This window comes from Schistocerca americana, chromosome 9 (genome assembly GCF_021461395.2).
Source record: "Schistocerca americana isolate TAMUIC-IGC-003095 chromosome 9, iqSchAmer2.1, whole genome shotgun sequence".
Taxonomy (NCBI): Eukaryota; Metazoa; Arthropoda; class Insecta; order Orthoptera; family Acrididae; genus Schistocerca; species Schistocerca americana.
Window position 1 is genome coordinate 200,555,578 of NC_060127.1, and position 20,908 is coordinate 200,576,485.

Here is a 20,908-nt window from a genome sequence, read left to right on the forward strand (position 1 = left end):
ACTCAAGAGGACATCATTATCAGGAGAAAGAAAACTGGCGTTCTACGGATCGGAGTGTGGAATGTCAGATCCCTTAACTGGATTAGAAAATTTAAAAAGGGAAATGGATAGGTTGAAGTTAGATATAGTGGGAATTAGTGGTCAGGTGAATACAGGGTTATAAATAAATAATCAAATAGGGATAATGCAGGAGTAGGTTTAACAATGAATAAAAAACTAAGAGTGCGGGTAAGCTACTACAAACAGCATAGTGAATACATTATTGTGGCCAAGATAGGTACCAAGCCTACCCCTACTACAGTGGTACAAGTTTATATGCCAACTAGCACTGCAGATGATGAAGAAATTGATGAAATGTATGATGAGATAGAAGAAATTATTCAGGTAGTGAAGGGAGACGAAAATTTAATAGTCATGGGTGACTGTAATTCGAGAGTAGGAAAAGGGAGAGAAGGAAACATAGTAGGTGAATATGGACTGGGGGTAAGAAATGAAAGAGAAAGGCGTCTGGTAGTATTTTGCACACAGCATAACTTAATCATAGTTAGCCCTTGGTTTAAGAATCATAAAAGAAGGTGGTATACATGGAAGAATCCTGCAGAAACTAGAAGGTATCAGATAGATAATATAATGGCAAGACAGAGATTTAGGAACCAGGTTTAAAATTGTAAGACATTTCCAGGGGCAGATGTGGACTCTGACCACAAGCTATTGATTATGAATTGTAGATTAAAACTGAAGAAACAGCACAAAGGTGGGAATTTAAGGAGATGGGACCTAGATAAATTGACTAAACCAGAGGTTGTACAAAGTTTCAGGGACAGTGTAAGGGAACATTTGACAGGAATGGGGGAAAGAAATACAGTAGAAGAAGAATGGGTAGCTTCGAGGGATGAAGTAGTGAAGGCAGCAGAGGATCAAGTAGGTAAAAATGCGAGGGCTAGTAGAAATCCTTGGGTAACAGAAGAAATATTGAATTTAATTGATGAAAGGAGAAAATATAAAAATGCAGTAAATGAAGCAGGCAAAAAGGAATACAAATGTCTCTAAAATGAGATCGACAGGAAGTGCAAAATGGCTAAGCAGTGATGGCTAGAGGACAAATGTAAGGATGTAGAGGCACATATCACTAGTGGTGGGATAGATACTGCCTACAGGAAAATTAAAGAGACCTTTGGAGAAAAGAGAACCACTTGTACGAATATCAAGAGCTCAGATGGAAACCCAGTTCTAAGCGAAGAAGGGAAAGCACAAAGGTGGAAGGAGTAAATAGAGGGTCTATACAGGGGCGATGTTCTTGAGGACAATATGATGGAAATGGAAGAGGATGTAGATGAACATGAAAAGGGAAATACGATACTGCGTGAAGAGTTTGACAGAGCAGTGAAAGACCTGAGTCGAAACAAGGCCCTGGGAGTAGACAACTTTCCATTAGAACCACTGATAACCTTGCGAGAGCCAGTCCTGACAAAACTCTACCATCTGGTGAGCAATATGTATGACACAGGCGAAATACCCTCAGACTTCAAGAAGAATACAATAATTCCAATCCCAAAGAAAGCAGGTGTTGATAGATGTGAAAATTACCGAACTATCAGTTTAATAAGTCACAGCCGCAAAATACTAACGCGAATTCTTTGCAGATGACTGGAAAAACTGATAGAAGCCGACCTCGGGGAAGATCAGTTTGCATTCCATAGAGATACTGGAACATGTGAGGCAATACTGACCTTACGACTTATCTTAGAAAAAAGATTAAGGAAAGGCAAACCTACGTTTCTAGCATTTGACAATGTTGACCGGAACACTCTCTTTCAAATTCTAAAGGTGGCAGTGATAAAATACAGGGAGCGAAAGGATACTTACAATTTGTACTGAAACCAGATGGCAGTTAGAAGAGTTGAGGAGCATGAAAGGGAAGCAGTGGTTGGGAAGGGAGTGAGACAGTCTTTTAGCCTCTCCCTGATGTTATTCAATCTGTATATTGAGCAAGCAGTAAACAAAACAAAAGAAAAATTTGGAATAGGTATTAAAATCTATGGAGGTTCGCCGATGACACTGTAATTGTATTAGAGACAGCAAAGGACTTGGAAGAGCGGTTGAACGGAATGGACAGTGTCTTGAAAGGAGGATATGAGATGAACATCAACAAAAGCATAACGAGGATAATGAAATCTAGTCGAATTAAGTCGGGTGATGCTGAGGGAATTAGATTAGGAAATGAGACACTTAAAGTAGTAAAGGAGTTTACCTATTTGGGGAGCAAAATAACTGATAATGGTCGAAGTAGAGAAGATATAAAATGTAGACTGGCAATGGCAAAAATGAGTTTCTGGAGAAGAGAAATTTGTTAATATCGAGTATAGATTTAAGTGTCAGGAAGTCATTTCTGAAAGTATTTGTATGGAGTGTAGCCATGTACGGAAGTGAAACATGGACGATAATTAGTTTGGACAAGATGAGAATAGAAGCTTTCTCAATGTGGTGCGACAGGAGAATGCTGAAGATTAGATGGCTAGATAACATAACTAATGAGGAGGTATTGAATATAACTGGGGAGAAGAGGAGTTTGTGGCACAACTTCACAAGAAGAAGGGACCGGTTGGTAGGACATGTTCTGAGGCATCGAGGGATCACAAATTTAGCATTGGAGGGCAGCGTGGAGGGTAAAAATCGTAGAGTGAGACCAGTAGATGAATACACTAAACAGATTCAGCAGGAAGTAGGGTGCAGTAAGTACTGGGAGATGAAGAAGCTTGCACAGGATAGAGTAGCGTGGAGAGGTGCATCAAACCAGTTTCAGGACTGAAGACCACAACAACAACAACAACAACAACATATATAGTAGTTGCCAAGGAGACATTTGATAGGAAGAAGAGGCTTCTATGTGACTGCATGGACACAGAGCTGAGGAAGATACTAGTGAAGTGTTTGATGCGAGTGTGTCATTATATTGAGCTGAGACATGGACACTGAGGAAAAAGGATGAAAGAAGATTAGAAGCATTTGAAACGTAAATTTGAAGGATGATGGAAGAGATAAAATGGATAGAAAAAGTGAGAAATGAGGATGTGTTGAGATGAGTGGGGGAGGAGAGAGAAATTTTAAAGTAAACAGGAGGAGAAAACACAATTGGTTGGGACAGTGGAAAACAAGAGATTGTTTAGTGATTGGTCCTGTGGAACCAACGGTGGATCTAAGAAGAAGAAGAAGAAGGCACACAAGATATCAGAGTATATGAGGGTAGCATATGACACGACTGCAAAGAGACCTGCGTTAGGCCAGAACACTGATGATGATGATGATGAATCTGGATTCTTTACTATGCTATCTGTCAGACAGAATCAGGCAGCTACTAAACTGTGGTTACTTCAGTATAGATTTTCTAAAGCATTCTGGGATGCTAATTGACAATGTTTTCTTTCATGAAACTCAAATCAAGAAAATAACTGTTTACCCAAGAACAAATCCTCTCTCTGATCATGGTACACACTTAGTTAGGCCAAATAAGAGAGCACATTAGTGTTATGTCTGAGTCGAAATTAGTTACAATAATTAATGACTACAAGACTAATGTTTTTAAGAATAGCTTACAAGAAAAATCCCATGACGAAATTTATGATTACGTAATTGTTAACATAAAATTTATTCTGTTACATGATAAAATAAATAACTCAATACAGGAAATTACCCATGTTGAAATTTATGGTGAAATAATAGTTATTGCCTGATATAATAAATAACTGAAAATAGCTCTTCACATAAGCTAATCAGAAAGGATATTAAACAGTTATATAAAATAACACATTTCATTAAATGGGTTAAAGTACCTTGTGAAAGGAAAAAGTAAATATACCCATCTGTGCGGAGGAAGAAAGAAAGATGCTGCAGTAGTTGTAAACTGCTAAATACTGAAAATTACTAAGAAAAGATATTAAAAAGTCAGGGAACATGTACATAATTTCAGAAACATTTAACTGTGACAACAGACTGAATACTACATGTAATGTGGTGAAATGAGGGACAGGACAACCACCCATAGATAGGGTAACATCACAACTGAACTGAATGGAAGGGCTGTAAGTGATGAGTCACAGGTAACAAATATCTCTCTAATAATCATGTCTTAAATATAGTAGAGAAAATAGAGAAAAACAGTTGAAGTGTAAAATCACAGCAGTCTGTTGAAAAATAAATCATCACAAAATTCAGTCATATGAATGTATCACCAGCTTCTCATTCCAAGATTTATGAAATTATATATTGCCTCTAAAACTAAATCTCATCTGATTTTCATGGTGTTTCCAATACAGTGGTAGAGATTTGTTCAAATATAATAAGTCCTGTCTTACCTGAAATCTGTAATGGATCACAAATTCAAGGCATTTTTCCAGAGAGACTGAAATATGACATTGTTAAACCAATCTTTAAGGAAGGTGATGGGAGAGACGTCAATAACTACCAACCTGTTTCACTGCTGACTGCATTTCCCAAATTTTTTGAGAAGGCGATGTATTCTATAATAGTACCTCACCTGGACAACAATAATATCCTCAGCAAAGTTGCTCAACTCAGTATACCACCTACACATTCATTCAAATTTACCAAATTTCACAAGAATGAAATAAGACCTTTGACTGTGAATCACAATATTCTCCTAGATAAACTAAAGTTTTATGGGATTCATGATATAGCCAACAAATGGACAATGTCATCTCACACCAAACGAATGCAGAAAGTTGTATTTCGTAATTTAAGCAATATTGTCTGGGGACATTATTCTGATGGTTGAGAAATCATGTATGGGACTCCCCAAGAATCAGTCTTTGATCCCCTAGTCTTCATCATATATGAAAATATTCTTCCATCTAATATACATCAAGCCAAATTAATTCCTTTTGCGATGACAATAGTATTATAATCAATCCAAACATACATACAGCAACAGAAGAAGTGGCAAACAGTGTTCTTAAATGTACCATAAACTGGTTTTCTGGGAATGGTCTCAGTTTCAAAGACACAGTATATTCAGTTGTGCATGTCTAGTGGTTGAATATCAATGATAAGCGTAATACATGATGAGGAAATAATAAATAGGGTGGAAACTTCAAAATCTTTTAGTGTCCACTTGATGAGGATCTAAAATGGATAAAGGACTTTTAAAACTCTTAAAATATCTTAGCAGCCACGTTTGCATTTATAATTGTTGGCATTTCAGACAATAATTACATGTGGAGTAATGTTTTAGGGTCACTCATTTGTAATGGAGCAAGTGATCATTGTTCAGAAATGTGCTGTAAACATTCTAAGTGGTGCTCACCCATGATCATTTTGCTGGAAACGTTTTGAGGAGGTGGGCTTTCTGGCTACTGCTGCACATTGTATTTATATTCTCATCATTATTTTTGTAAATAATCTGGTGCAGTTCAAAAGGAACAATGATGACCTAATTGCAATACCAGAAGGAGAAAGACATTCATTACTCCAAAATAAACCTTTCTTGAGTACAATAAGAGATGCACAATGCTGCAACTAATGTTGTTGATAACCTACCCAGTGCTAGAAAACATCTAAGAGACAGCAAAGTAAAATTAGAAAACAAACTGAAATAGTTTCTTCTTGCAGCTCTTGCTGTTTTATAGAAGAATTTCTACTATTTTAATGTGCAAAAGGAATTATGAACTCACATCTGCATAATTAATAACAATAATGAAAAATGGAAAGCAACTATGCAGATGTCCATCATGCAGCCATATTTACAAATTAATTTGCTATGTGAAACTTGTATGGACTCATCCATATCACTATGAATTATCATGCAAATTATCCATGGAACATGAAACAAACTAACTAAGTAACCATCTAAGTAACCAACTCCTCACCACCAATATTCCTGGTGTCCCACCCCCCACTGTTCAAGATATCACATAGGTTTTATCATTAGTGTGCTACAGAAAATTTCTCTCTTTGAACAGCTACATAACCTCCAACAGCAGTTCTTATCAACTCAATCTGCTTACCATGTTACCTACTCTGTAAAGCAGTTGCAATTCCTCTGCAGCCATCTTGATATTCTTGTCTGAAATGGTGCCCAACAACACTCCTACCTAACGCACCATGGCACAACTGCAGCTCAAGATCCTATTAAGTAACATCCATTCCCTGTAATTTGCATGCTACCCCCAAACTTTATCCTTTCGTTTACCTTTCACTAAACATTCTGACTACTGCCCAGCATAATTTGCATGTCCTCCAACACTTCACACATATTCCCAAAACCTGTAGCCAAAATGGGAGTTTCAGCAGGCCATGTCTGATATAATCTCATTTGCCTGAACACTTATTCAATCTTCATGTATACCACTTACTTCAAGAGTATGACAGTAACAGGTGTCACCGACTGTATCAGTCTCAAATACTCTGCTTTCAAAGCCTTCATTGTACACATCAACCAGATTGCCCCCAATACACACACAGCTGTTAACATGAATAGACGCTTCCTTGGCAAACTTGACCAATGGCGTCTTGTTTCTATCACTCTAAGAGCTGACCAGGTTCCCTTACCCCAGTACATTTGACCTGAAAACAGTCCCCTCTGACACCATCCTCACCTCAACCAACCACCTAAAATGAATGTCACCAATCCGTTTGCAAGTGATCATATTCCCATACTTTTCTCAATAGCTTACACAACATTCAAAAACACAAGGGCGTACCACTGACCCTCCATCAATGTCACACAAGTTTACTGCAATACCAACACCATCTATACCCACATTGAAGACCACAAAATTACTCTGAAAAAACCATATTGCAGAACTCACATGAGACACCCTTCACTGCCTCTGTCCTCATGACATGTCTCAAGCCACAAGTCCACCAAACACCAAGATAGCAATCCCATGTACTAACTATTCATTTAAACCACCATAGCAGACTATTACTGCAACTATTAACAGGGCATATCTAAATCTACACTTACATGGTGGGGGTCCCAAACACTAGAGGAGTACTCTACAATACGTCACTCTGTTCTTTATGTGGCCTCCTTTATAGATGAGCTACTCTTTAATACGCTTCCAGCAACCTGAAGTGAACCATTCACCTTCCTTGCTATCAAACTTACGAGGGTGTTCGATGCTACATTGGTTTGCACAGTTATCTCCAGACATTGAATAGAAATGACTGTCAAGTAGGACACAACTAACAGTGCATTCCAGATTTACAGGATAGTTTTCCCTACTTATCTGTATTACCTTATATTTTTCTAAACTTAGAGCAAGCTGCAATACATTACACAATTAAATAGTCATCCTGTATCCTCCAACCATTATTCGACGACACTTTCCCATATAGTACAACATCATCAGCGAACAGTCGCTACTGACCAACCTATCGGTCGTCGTTTGTGCATACAAAGTACCTTGGAACATGTTTCCACATTTGGAGAAACGTTAGTTTTCTGGAGTAATTTTTGAAAAGCCTGCAGCACCTAAAGAGTGAATGGCAACATATAAAAATACATGAAATTGATAGATCTTATAGATTTTTACAGTCATCCATGGACAATTTCTCCATTATTTTCTTACTATGCACAGAAGGGCAAGACAGTACCGCATTGGTCACTGTTCAAAATGAGTTCTCTCATGCATTATAATTCTAATTATTTCTAATTTGCTGCCCATCTTCAGTGCAATGCAAAATGACGCTAAGTGACTGTTCCTTGTATACTTGGTGGTGAAATCATAATATACATAACATATCAGTTATCATTCCTTGCACACAATATAGTTGTAACAACATTTTAATTTTGCTCATAAATTTCTGATCTATTTGGTGGCAAATGTGTTAAATGCATTTAATTGTATGGATATGAATCTCATGTACAGAGTCAGTTCTCAGATTTGCTTAAGCACCCAATCACTCCATCATTAACATAATATGGAAAGATACACAGTTCATATTGACATAAGAGACTTGGGAAACGACATCTCACTAATCCCTCATACTTGAAATATGATGAATCTGATTCTATTGATTACAGCACATATCAGAGCGATTGTTATAGTAAAAACATCGCAGACTATTTACTACCAGAACATAGATAACTTAATTCAAGAAAAGAACAGTATCTTCATTAATAATGAAGTAATTAAAAGTCACACTGTATCATTAAATATGGGAGATACCATAAGGAAGATTTTTAAGAGATATTGTAACCTATATGTACAAAACTAATGTGATTGTACCAGTAAACAGCTTTTACACCTTCATATTCTATGCAGTAATTAGTCATGTTCGTATATTAATGTGCATCATGTTGTAATCTTATTTTAAATCAGTTAGGGACAACAAAAGACTTGGAACATAAACTGAATGGAATGGATAGTTTCTTGGAAAAAGGTAACAGAATTAACTGAATTAAATCTATTTATAATGAGGACTGCTGCCAATCTGAAAATAGCAGCAACAGTATTTCTGAAAATAAGAATTTTATTAACATTGAGTGTGAAATTCAGTGTAAGGAGGTCTTTCCTGAAGACATTAGTCAAGAATGTTGTCCTCTGTGGAAGTGAATTATCGAAGAAAAATATCTGTGACAAGAATACAATGCAAGTATAAGCTTTAATTCCATTTTTTACCACCTTCCATGAGCAACTGAGAAGGTGACAATCCATTTTACCACCTTTCATGGGCTTTTCTTCCACGAGACGATTCGAATAATATGTCACATGCCATACTTTGGACGTAGCAGACTTAATTTGCAAATCACACGATAATGAAAGTGTACATGGCAGCTTGGAATACGATACCAAATAATCCCTTGCTCCATTCGTGTGTACATATATTTTGGTAGGAATTCAGACATGGAACTGAGAGGAGGTGATGAGCTGTGATGCAGCTATTTCTTTAAAAGCCTTTTTTCAGATACTGTGCCACAGGATAGGGATGGGTCATAAATATAGTGCCCGGGAGGGATGCAGCAAGGGCCTCGACAGAGCTGCAAAGCTTGTTTCGCCACAGGGAGTCTACAGTGTGTTTACTGCCTCAGGTGTCCAAAGGGAGAGGAAACTGCGCAGTTCCGACTAATTGGATGGGCTGCAATTTCGGATGCAAAGAACGGAATACGTAATTAAAACTGCAAGTGGCACTCACGTGAGCAGTACATGATCTCTACACATACAAATCAATCTCGTAGAACGCTCTATAATTGGCGGAACAGTCTAAAACTTTCCAGTGGGGGGAGATCGCCCTATTTTCGTCATTTCTTTATGGAAGTGGAGTTACCAGGTATGACAATTGACAGTTTTTTTAGTTAATCATATGGGTAGGGCCCCCTCCATTGGGCAGGCCGTTTGCTGGATGCCGGTCTTTCAATTTGACGCCACTTTGGCAACCTGCAGTCGATGAGGATGATGGGATGATGATGAGGACAGCATAGCACCCAGTCCCTGAGTGGAGAAAATTCCCCGACCCAGCCAGGAATCGAACCCGGGCACAGAGGATTAACAATCTGTCACGCTGACCATTCAGCTACCGGGGGCAGACAGCACAATTGACAGTAATGTTTTGAGCGTGGCAGAAATAATTCCTGTACATAGCAGTTTGGTCGGCAGACTCCAATTTTGGAGCGTGCCATTAGTGTCCACAGCCAGCAGAGAGGTGGCTCAATACATGCAATTTGCAGACAGGAAAGTACTCTCTCTCTGTCTCTCCAGAATGTTGCGTTGATACACACAGTGCTTTATTCCGTGCTCATTTTGATCACAATGGACTCTAAATGGATCAGCAATAAATAAGCTGAGAGTCTCGAATGTTCTCAAAGTGGAGACAGATGGAAGAGTCATGTCAGTTAATATGTTCTTGCGAGGCAAGGGCGTCACTGTGCGCATCGCCTCACCAACCTGGCTAGTGTACGCGGCCATTGTAGACAGACTGGGGACGAATAGTGTTCTGCTTCACTGAAAAACCCGGTAAGAATATGTGACTGACACTTCAGTCAAGAGTATGCAGTTTAATAGGTTGCCAGGCAGTGCAGAGTACATATAGTTATCTGGCCTCCCACACGCTCAATGACACACTGGGACGCAAAGGTAAATTATGCGTTGCTATTGCACAGGATGCACATTACATATGATGTTGTCACAAGGGTGCCTCTTCATCCAGTTCCATGTTTGGACTACTACACTAAGCCCTCCTTGATGGTGCATTCAGCCAGGCAACAAAGTAATGCTGAATTTCATTTAGGAATGATTTAGGAATGGTTGACTGGCTATGTTAACTAATGTTCTTTAAGCATAATATATTTCAGAATACATTTCTGCAGAGTTTTCCCCTTTTCTTACTTGTTTGCTTTATCTAAAACTATCTGATGCTTGTATCAAGACTGACATGTCCTTTTTTAAATTTATTTACCAGTAAACGTTTTCTATGCTGTATCATTTTCTAAACAACATGATAATAAAAACAATATAACAATACATGGCAATGGATTGTTTTCCTAGAAATAGGCTTCCTACCCTCATTATATTAAAGAACTAGATAGATAAACTCTTTCAGGAATCCACAGATTACCATTCTTCTGATGTCTACCTAATTCCACAATTCGTGCTCCCCACCTGGCAGAGCCCGAACACAAACACTTCTAGACACACTTGTTGCTGTTCTTACTATTTTTGCGTGGCTAGTGGTGGGGAGCAGACTGTAAGAATCGCTGAAATAGTGAAGAAGATTTTGAAATGTGGTGCTACAGAAAAAGTCTGGAGATTAGGTGGGCAGATTCGATTAAAGACGAGCCATGGAATCGACTAGGGAAGAAAAGGCATTTGTGAAATAACTTGATTAAGAGGAGGGGTCAGTGATAGCAAACGTTTTGATGCAGTGAGGAATTGTGATTCTGTTAATGAAAGATAGGTTTAGGAGTCACAAGTGCATAAAAGTTGTAGTGAAATACCGTAACTTGGTTACTGTAAGCAGTTTCAAATAGGCATGGGTTGCAGTAATTATGCAGTGATTGGTAGGCTTACACAGGATACAGTGGCTTGGAGGGCTCTATGAAACCCGTATTCGGAACAGAGATCACCACAAAGCTGTCTTGTAAATTCAAGTCAGTTAAATTTCTGTAAACAGTGGTCAAAACGAATAAAAGTGTTATTGTTTAATATTTTCCTCTGTTGCGCCTAATTTGCGTTTCAATCTGCTTCTCAGACTAAGATAATGTTATCCTAACCGGTTTTTCAGTCGTGACTGATGTTTGTAGACACTGCTAACAGGAAATAATTGGAAGTGGTAGTTACTGCCAAGCTCTCAAAGGAACTAGATGCGTGTGCCTGTAGATACTTGTTCTTCAATATTTTCAGACTGATAATGTGTCAGGCACGTCGGGTTGTTATGAAAAGGTGATTATTTTATTTCCATCAAACAGGCTCTTTGGACATTTCGTTATAAAAGTTTGGACGCGTAGATGGGAGTGAGATCATAATATTTTGAATGGGATCCCACGTCTGGAAACGTACCTTTTCTGTTCTACGTTTCAGAGTTACTTGTCCTGGTTGCAGTGGGGTACAAAAGATGAAATGTAGTCTACTACATCAGACAGTCACCTGATGTGGAGTTGTACGCAAAGCTTAATTTATAAAATTCTTGTAGAGACAGAGGAAGATCTCCTAACACAAGTTCTGGCCTCTGCACTAGAATCTGAAGAGACACCAGGTGGGATGCTGAGTGTACAGGAATGTGCTTCAGAGGTAGAATGTCTGTAACAACGTTGGTGGTCGCCACATCAGTTTGTAGTTGTAATGAGTGAGTAGTGTTCTGTACATACAGATGCTGGATTCCTTTTTGTTCTGGAATGTGATGTGTGTTAATACAAATAAAAGTGTTTAAGTGATAAATGAATATTTCGTTTATGTTTCCTTTCAAACTGTTGCCTAATAATGATACTGCGTTAGGCCCAATTCAGTTCTTCAAGATGAAGTGGATAGTTAAATATCTGAGTTGAAACCATCGTAGAATGGAAACGGTATGTTTCCAGACATGGGTTCCTATTCAAAACACGATGTACTCACTCCCCTATACAAGTCATAGAAGGCTGTAACGGGAATTTCCAAACACCCTGCATATGAAAGTGAAACGAACAATATTTCCTTTCACTAGTTATAATATTTGCTAAACTATCAATTCCATAAAAAGTGTACTTGAGAGTAGTCAACACTGGATAACGCTACTGATTGAAATGTGAATGTCTTTTTTAATATACAGATGGTCATTACTGAATTACAGCTATGTTTCGTGCGTAAATAATAATAAATGCCCAACAATGCCATACTTTCCACTAAATGGCAAGATATGCGATAGGTCCTAAATGACAAAAGCAAACTTAATTCAGTACTCCATCACAAATGAAGCTAAGTCGGCAACTTACCGTCACCTGTTTTTCCCCAGCCGCTGAGCAAGGCAGTTTTTCCTACGAAGGTGTCATTGACCTCGCTGAAGGAAGGTAACGTGATCAGCTCAATGAAACCTTCAGGACAAAATGTTAAATTATTTATACTGAAAACATTTTATGTTTGGATTGTCTAAATCTAGAAAGCAGTACTACCTAACAAAGGACATATATTGAAATAACACACCTATGCAATCCTCATGTTAGCTTGACAACAAGTCCTGACCAGTCACATTATGAGATGGTAACACAGGTGGTTACCAGTATAATAGTGGCACGCCTTGAAAGCAGTCGCCAACTGTTCCGCGAAAGTGTCCTTACAAAGAACCACTATTACAAAGTGATGAATATGGGACCATGCTACAACCACCTATGTACCGTCCCCTGTCAGGTCACACTTTCATCTGACATGTGGTTATGTATTCCTTTTTCTCTTCCCTTTCATCGTCTTAGTGGTATAGGAAGATGAATTAAGCTGAAGATAACAATCTATTGATACATAGTCAACCCGGATTTAGGAGACGTCGTTCTCGAGAAATAGAATTAGCTCTTTACACAGACGAAGTGTTGAGTGCTATCGACAAGGGATTTCAAATTAATGCCATATTTCTAGACATACAGGCGGCCTTCAACAACCCTGTTTCACAAGCGGCTTGTAATCAAGCTGCGTGCTTATGAAATATCGTTTCAGTTATGTGACTGAATTAATGATTTCTTGTGAGAGAGGTCACAGTTCATATTAACTGATGGAAAGTCATCGAGATATCACAAGGTGATTTCTGGCATTCCCCAAGGTCGTGGAGGGGCTGTCTAAGTTTGTTTCCAGATAATATTGTCGTTTATCGTCTAGTAAAATCAAAAGATCAAAACAAATTGCAAAACGATTACAGATGATGGCTGTTGTGTGTTGTCTTCAGTCCAACGAGTGATTTGATGCAGCTGTCCATGCTATTCTATCCTCTACAAGCTTCTTAACCTCCAAGTACCTACTACAAACTACATACTTCAGAATCTGCTTAGTTTATTCACCTCTTGGCCTCCCTCTACGATTTCTACCCTCCACTCTGCCTTCCAATACGAAATTGGTGATCCCTTGATGCCTCAGAACATGTCCTACCAACCGATCGCTTCTTCTAGTCAAGTTGTACCACAAATTCCTCTTCTCCCCAGTTCTATTCAGTACCTCTTCATTAGTTATGTGAGCTACCCTTTAATATTTAGCATTCTTTCAAAAGCTTCTATTCTCTTCTTGTCTAAACAATTTATAGTCCATGTCTCAATTCCATACATAGCTAAATTCAATACAAATACTTTCAGAAAGGACTTCCTGACGCTTAAATCTATTGTCGATGTTAACAAATTTCTCGTCTTCAGAAACTCTTCCCATGTCATTGGCAGTCTACCTTTTATTTCCTCGCTACTTTCACCGTCATCAGTTACTTTCCACCCCAAATAGCAAACCTCATGTACTACTTTACGTGTCTCATTTCCTAATCTAACTCCTTCAGCATCATCTGATTTAATTCGACTACATTCCATTATTCTCGTTTTCCTTTTGTTGGTGTTCATCTTATGTCCACCTTCCAAGACACTGTCCATTCTGTTCAACTGCGCTTCCCAGTCCTTTACTGTCTCTGAGAGACTTACAATGTCATTGGCATCCCTCAAAGTTTTTATTTCTTTTCCATGGCTAGCCTCTGTGACTGAGCAGTTCTAGGTGCTTCAAGTCTGGAACCGCACTACTGTTACAGTCGCAGGTTCGAATCCTAACTCGGGCATGGATGTGTGTGATATCCTTAGATTAGTTAGGTTTAAGTAGTTCTAGGTGTAGGGGACTGATGACCTCAGATGTTATGTCCCATAGTACTCAGAGCCATTTGAACCAAATTCTTCTCGGTGGATTTTAATTAATATTCCAAATTTTTCTTTTGTTTCCTTTACTGCTTGTTCAATATATGGATTAAATAACATCCAGGATATGCTACAACCCTGTCTCACTCCCTTCCCAACCACTGCTCCTCGACTCTTACTACCGCCATCTGGTTTCTGTGCAAATTGTTAGTAGCCTTTCGCTCCCTGTGTTTCACCCCCGCCACCTTCAGAATTTGAAAAAGAGTATTCTATTCAAGATTGTCAAAGCTTTCTCTAAGTCTACAAATGCTAGAAACGTAGGTTTCCCTTTCCATAATCTATCCTCTAAGGTAAGTAGTACGGTCAGTGTTGCCTCACGTGTTCCTGCATTTCTATGGAATCCAAACTGATCTTCCCTGAGTTCGACTTCTACCAGTTTTTCTCTTCGTTTGTAAAGAAATAGTGTTAGTATTTTGCAGCCATGACTTATTAAACTGATAGTTCGGTAGTTTTCACACCTGTTAACCGCTGCTTTCTATGCGATTGGAATTATTATATTCTTCTTGAAGTCTGAGAGTATTTCACCTGTCTCATACATCTTTCTCAGCAGATGGTAGAGTTGTGTCATGGCTGGTTCTCACAAGGCTATCTGTAGTTCTAATGGAATGTTATCTATTCCCAGGGCTACAATAATGCCTTCGCTATGCTGTTCATAGTAGCTTGTGTGTGTGTATTTATAAACAATCCATGACCTTCGGCAGTTTAAATGATATGACATGATGAAACAATTTATTTCTTGCTAAAATCGAGGACCTCATTCCTTCCTTCCCTAAAATAAATCGTATTATGTATGTGTTGCTGATGTACTTGATTTTACGTTTTTTAAAGAGCCATAGGTTCTTAGTAAGACTTCTCATCGATTGCATTTTATTCTTATGGTCCAGTTTCTTCTGTAAATGGAAAATACGAAGTTACTTGATGACAATATACACATTATCAGGTTGAATACATTTTACATATTTATAAGGCGCATCTAGAAAGTAAGTTACCCTAGTGTTTTAAAACAAAGACAACATAGTTGCATGACAAACGTTATTGGCAACAGCCATAGCAAATGTTTGAGCTATTTTTCGACACAGTCATCAAAAGAATTGAGACATTCGTCATGTGAGATCAATTTTTGTGTTCCTGTGTTGTAGGGTTCTGCTGCCTGTGAATAGAACCAGCATGCGATAGTCGTCTTCAGCTCTTAGTCGTAGTTAAAACGCTGGCCAAAGTCCAGGAATTTCTTGAGGTTCAAGAAAAGATAGAAGTCGCTGGGAGCACGATCAGAACTGTATACTGGATGACCAGACAGCTCCCAGCCGAACTTCTGCACAACAGTTGCTGTGCGCCGAGCCATATGGGCCTGAGCACAACACCCGCAGTAAGCATTCCAGTCCTTTTGTTCTGAACGGCACGTCGCAGTTTCCGCATTTTTTTTTCAGTAATGGTCAGCATTCAGTGTGTCGACTCTGGGCAGAGAGTCATTGAGCAGAATGCCCTTACTGTCCCAGAAAACCGTGAACATTAGTTTCTGCACTAACAGTTGGAATCTCCTCCTGACTGGGAATCTGCAGAGATGCCAATGCATTGACTGTTGGTTGGTTTCAGAGGCCAAGTGACATACCCACATCTCATCGCTTGTGGCGAACTTATTGAGGAACTTGTAGTCGTCACCATGATACTACTACAGAAAGCTCAGTACTGCTCCAGAGCGTTTCATTTTGTAAGTAGTAAGTGGGTACATTCAGTGCACCAGGGGATTATTTAATAATCAAACCCGCCCTACCCAACAAAAATAAATATAAAAATCAGCAAATCATATTTGATATTGAAAAGGTGCACAAGTTGCTCAAACTTAGTTTCGATAAACATTATTATGTTTTTCTTTAGTATACTCAGTAGTAGTAAGTGGTTAGGGTAAGTGCACTAAGGGATTATTTAGTGGTCAGACCCACTCCACCCACAAAAATAAATGTAAAATTTAAATCAATAACAACTAACTCACATAATGAACTCCAAATTCTGAAATTCAATATAATTTTGTAGTTCTTTCCATTCCTTTATATTTTAGTTTAATATTACCATCTTCAGATATCTAATGTCAGAGCTAGATATTATTTTATTAAAGCTGTCTGGCAAAATAATTTTAAATTAATTATCAAGCTCAGTACAAGTTTTCTCCCTGTATCTACTTTTTAAATATTTAGAGTCTATAATGTAATACAATTCATTTACTTCTATCTCACTAATCTTTTTAAACAAATTAGAATACTTTCATTATGAAGCTTCTTCAGTAGAGCATCCATTTATATGGAATAATTCTACACTTTGAATCGATGTCCTTAACAGATATGGCTATGTAGGCAATTGTATCTTTCGGAATTTTATCATTAAAATGGCAACTAATTTCATTTTATCCTTCTGTATGGCTAACATATTCATTCTCCCAGATAATTTTCGATAAAACTGAAGGGATTTGCAGTGACGTCATCATTCAGTCAAGTGACACTCTTCAAATTTAGGAAACCATCACATGCTTTTAATAAGTATTTTGTGGTTATAGATTCCACATATCTTGACAAAAAACATAGTTTCATCCATTCCTTATTTAGATGTTTGGCAATTTAACTTGACTGAATAAAGAAGACTCAATTCACTGATTATTTTCTGTGTTATTCTGAAACATAACAAAACTAAAATTAGGTATATCAAAGTCTGAGGAACTATAATAATTATTAATTTCTTGTTCATAATTTCTTTTTCCTTCTAATCGGGCTATTTCAATTGTTTGTGACTCAAAGAAAGAAAATAGAATTTTTGGAAATATTAGTCTTCCTTCTTCTAGCTCTAGTATATATTCTGGTTCATATTTTGCGACATGAGTACGAATTTCCATAGATTCTACTATGATTTTACCTTCTTTTGGAAGTGAACCTTCAATATTTCCATTCCAGAATTGTTTCAGCCTGTTTTTGAATAGCATTCTTTGAATAGCATCTCCAGCACTTGAACTCCAAGTAAAAATTACTGTTAAGTCCCTTCTCAAGTTACTTCTTTACATCACATGCGGACAGATGAAGAAATGAATGGATGCTACATTCTAGACCAAATATTGTTTCATTTCTTTGTGGTGATGTACTTGAACAGCTTTGACATATTGTTATTATTAATTTTTTTTTCGATTTTGCATCATATGATGGAAACTTAGTACCATCAGCTGCAGTAATACTAAAGCTCATGTAAACTGACAATCTCCAATATTTTTATTAATCTCTGTGTTCTTGCTGTGGGGATTGAGATTATTTTTAGTCTTCTCATTCAGTGGGCATGGGTAAACTGATAACTCTCGATTTTGTCCATGATTTAATAAGGATAAATCTTATTAAGTCATTTCTAAAATTACTGTTACATAAGCAACATTAAAGTCAATAAAATTATCATTTTCATCAGTTACAGTAATTTGTAAATCTTGAATAGGCTAAAAAAATGGAACATGTACAGAAGACTTTGGTCTACCAAACGCTGTATATGGTTGATGAGAAATAATATTTCTCTGTATGAGTAAGTGTGCAGGTTGAGTGCACTAGGAGATAATTTAATGAGCAAACACAATAAACCCAAAAAATAAATATAAAAATTAAAAGAATGAAAATTTAAATAAAAAATTATTCAAACAATCAGCTCTAGATCATGGAATTCGCTATCATTATTTTAGCTATCCCAATTCCTTTATACTTTAGTTTAATATTACTTGATTCAAAAAATTGAAAGTCCCAGTTAGTTTTTATTTCATTAAACCTGTCTGGCAAAATAATTTTAAATATACTACCAAACCCCATACAAATTTTCTCTTCTTTTTACACATTCACACCTTGTAATCTAATACAATTTATTTATTTACTTCTAGATCACAAATAATCTTAAAAAATTAGAGTTCATTGTATTACTTAGCTTCTTCAGTAGCATATCCATACAATTAAAAATATTAATATTAAAAGTTGTCACTCAAATTTCTATGCTGAGCATCATATGGTAAATCTTTCTTGCTATGGATGACTGTGTTAACAACTGTATATTTCGGAATTTTGTCATTAAAAGTAGCAACTAGTTTCATTGCAGTTTTTTGTATGGCTTGCATATTCATTCTCCTAGACATATTTATAAAAAAAGAGGTCAATTTTCAATAAAAGTGAAGGAATTTACGTTGACATCATCATTCAATTGAGTGACACTCTTAAAATCGAGGAAATCATCATATGCTCTCAGATTATTATTTGGTGGATCAAGATTCCGTAATTCTTGAGGATTCACTTCATTTCTTACTTTTTTCACATAGATATTTTGTGATTTAGCATGACTGAATAAAGAAGAAACCGTTAGGTGATTACTTTTTCGATTAGTTAGGAAAACAACGAAAATAAGGCATATCTGATACTGCAGAATTATAATAATTAGTAATATCTAGTTCAAAATTTCTTTTTCCCTCTAATCTGGCTATGTCAACTGTTTATGATTTAAAGAAAAGTGAATATTCTGGTTCATACTTTACAATAGGAACACGAATTTCCATGGATTTCACTCCATTTTACCTTCTTTTGGTTAGTGTATCTTTTACTTCAATTCCAATGTCATTTTTATCAGCCCATCTAAAAATAGCAAATAGCATCTCCAGCACATGAACTCTAAGTAAAAATTACTGTTAACTCTCCATCCAATGCAACTTCTTGAAAATTCCAGCAAACAAATCTAGTGAACAAAGCACTTCATTTTCCTTTCTTTTAATCTTACATTATTAAGGATATGACACTCCACAGTTAAATCACTGGCTATAGTCAAAGTTAATCTCACAAAGACAGATAAAGAAACGAATGGATGTTCCATTCTAGACAAAATATTGTTTCCTTTCTTTATACTGGTGACCTCGAACAACTTTGGCAGATAGTTATTTACAAATTTTTATTGGGTTTTCAACATATGAGGGGTAATCTGTACCATTTCTGCAATATCACTAAAACTTATATAGAATTATGCATGCTGGGATGAACCAATCCATTTCCAACATCAATATTAATTTCTTTATTTTTGTTGGGGAGATTCAGATTATTTTTAGTCTTCTCATTGACTGGGAATGAGTAAAACAGATAACTCTCGATTTTGTTCATGATTTATCAAGGAAAAAATTTATTAAGACATTTTTAAATTACTGTTACATGATTATCATTAAAGTCAATCAGATTACCATTGTCATCAGTTATGGTAATTTCTAAATTCTGAATAGGTTCAAAAATTAGAATAATACAGGATAATGTGACTCGTGAATTACTGCTTCACCAAATGCTGCATTAGAATTAGAAGTGGGACACTGTCCTCAGCCTGCTTCGGCTGGCACTGTCTTAGGCATGGATAACAATCGTTGGGGAGTGTAAAAACATTAATCCTTATAAATTTTTTATCTGTATAAACGAACAACTTAAAACTGATTATACATGGCTACCAAATGGCAAAACTAAACCAAATCAATTCAAATTAAATTAAACAATGAAAGACTATGTAGTGTTGAACCATTTTAACCGATGTTCAAAAAAAAAGGGAAAGAAACAGAAAAAAACTGGTTTAAATTTACTCACTACATTAGGAATTCCTGTAGTGAAAAAGATTATTGAATATGTAACAAAAAAGAAAGAAGGAAAAAGACTAACACAACACAAAGCTAGATTTCTTCAATTGCTATTAGCAGCATTACCTTATTTTGCAATAATTGGTTCCCTTGCTGGTGGTTCTGCAGTAATTTCAAATGCAGTAATAAACAAGAGAAAAGGTGATACAGAGTTGGAAGAACAGAAAAGTAAGGAAAAGAAATACACTGGTGCTAGAAAAAAATTTCAAAGAGGAGTTGAATTCTATGCTAATACATAAGCAATTTCGATATAGAAAAATTAGTTAAACATTTAAAAAATAAATATTTTGGTGACTCTTTTATGATTCTTAGAGAATACAAATCTGGAATAGTTAATTTAGATACATCTGAGCATGTTGGTTCTCATTGTTATTATAAGAATACTGATATAAAATTTGTTTAATTCATTTTGTGGTAAGACACCAATTTAACTACTTAATTACTTAGGAAAAAATGATCTGTACCACAATGTTAACAGAATACAAAACATGAATTAAGTAATTTGTGGTCATTTATGTCTATTTGTGGTAAAATTGCTGCCAGATAAATACAAGTTTAATGATATTTTGAATATAATAAATAAACATTTTTACAAATAAGATCAATAACTATTTATACTTTAAATCATTAGATACAAAACTTAACAATGAATTAATTACAAATTTTAAAGATTTCCAATCAAAAATCAATAGATCCACAAGCAGATAATGTAATTCAACAATTTAAGAAAAAAATTAAAGCTATTTTCAAAATTACTAGAGATTATATTGGGTTTAAAGGTGAATGTTAATGAGTCAATTGATGCAAAGGATGTAATGAACAAACATTTACAGAATGAGTTATGAAATGTTACAAATCCTAAACATACAAGAATTCTAACAGTTGAATAA

At 36.5% G+C, this 20,908-nt stretch overlaps 1 protein-coding gene across 2 annotated transcripts in view; it reads right to left on the reverse strand.

The window, feature by feature from the left end:
* The window catches only part of LOC124551366 (collagenase-like), a 183,521-nt gene that overhangs the window by 98,764 nt on the left and 63,849 nt on the right, over positions 1 to 20,908 (reverse strand). Inside the window, exon 4 of one of the 2 annotated variants that reach the window (XM_047126400.1) lies at positions 12,425 to 12,523. The exons of the other annotated variant lie outside the window; for it this stretch is intronic. Within the exon in view, the coding sequence (XP_046982356.1) occupies positions 12,425 to 12,523 (99 nt within the window). The remainder of the gene's footprint in view (positions 1 to 12,424; positions 12,524 to 20,908) is intronic. 2 annotated transcript variants of the gene reach the window in all.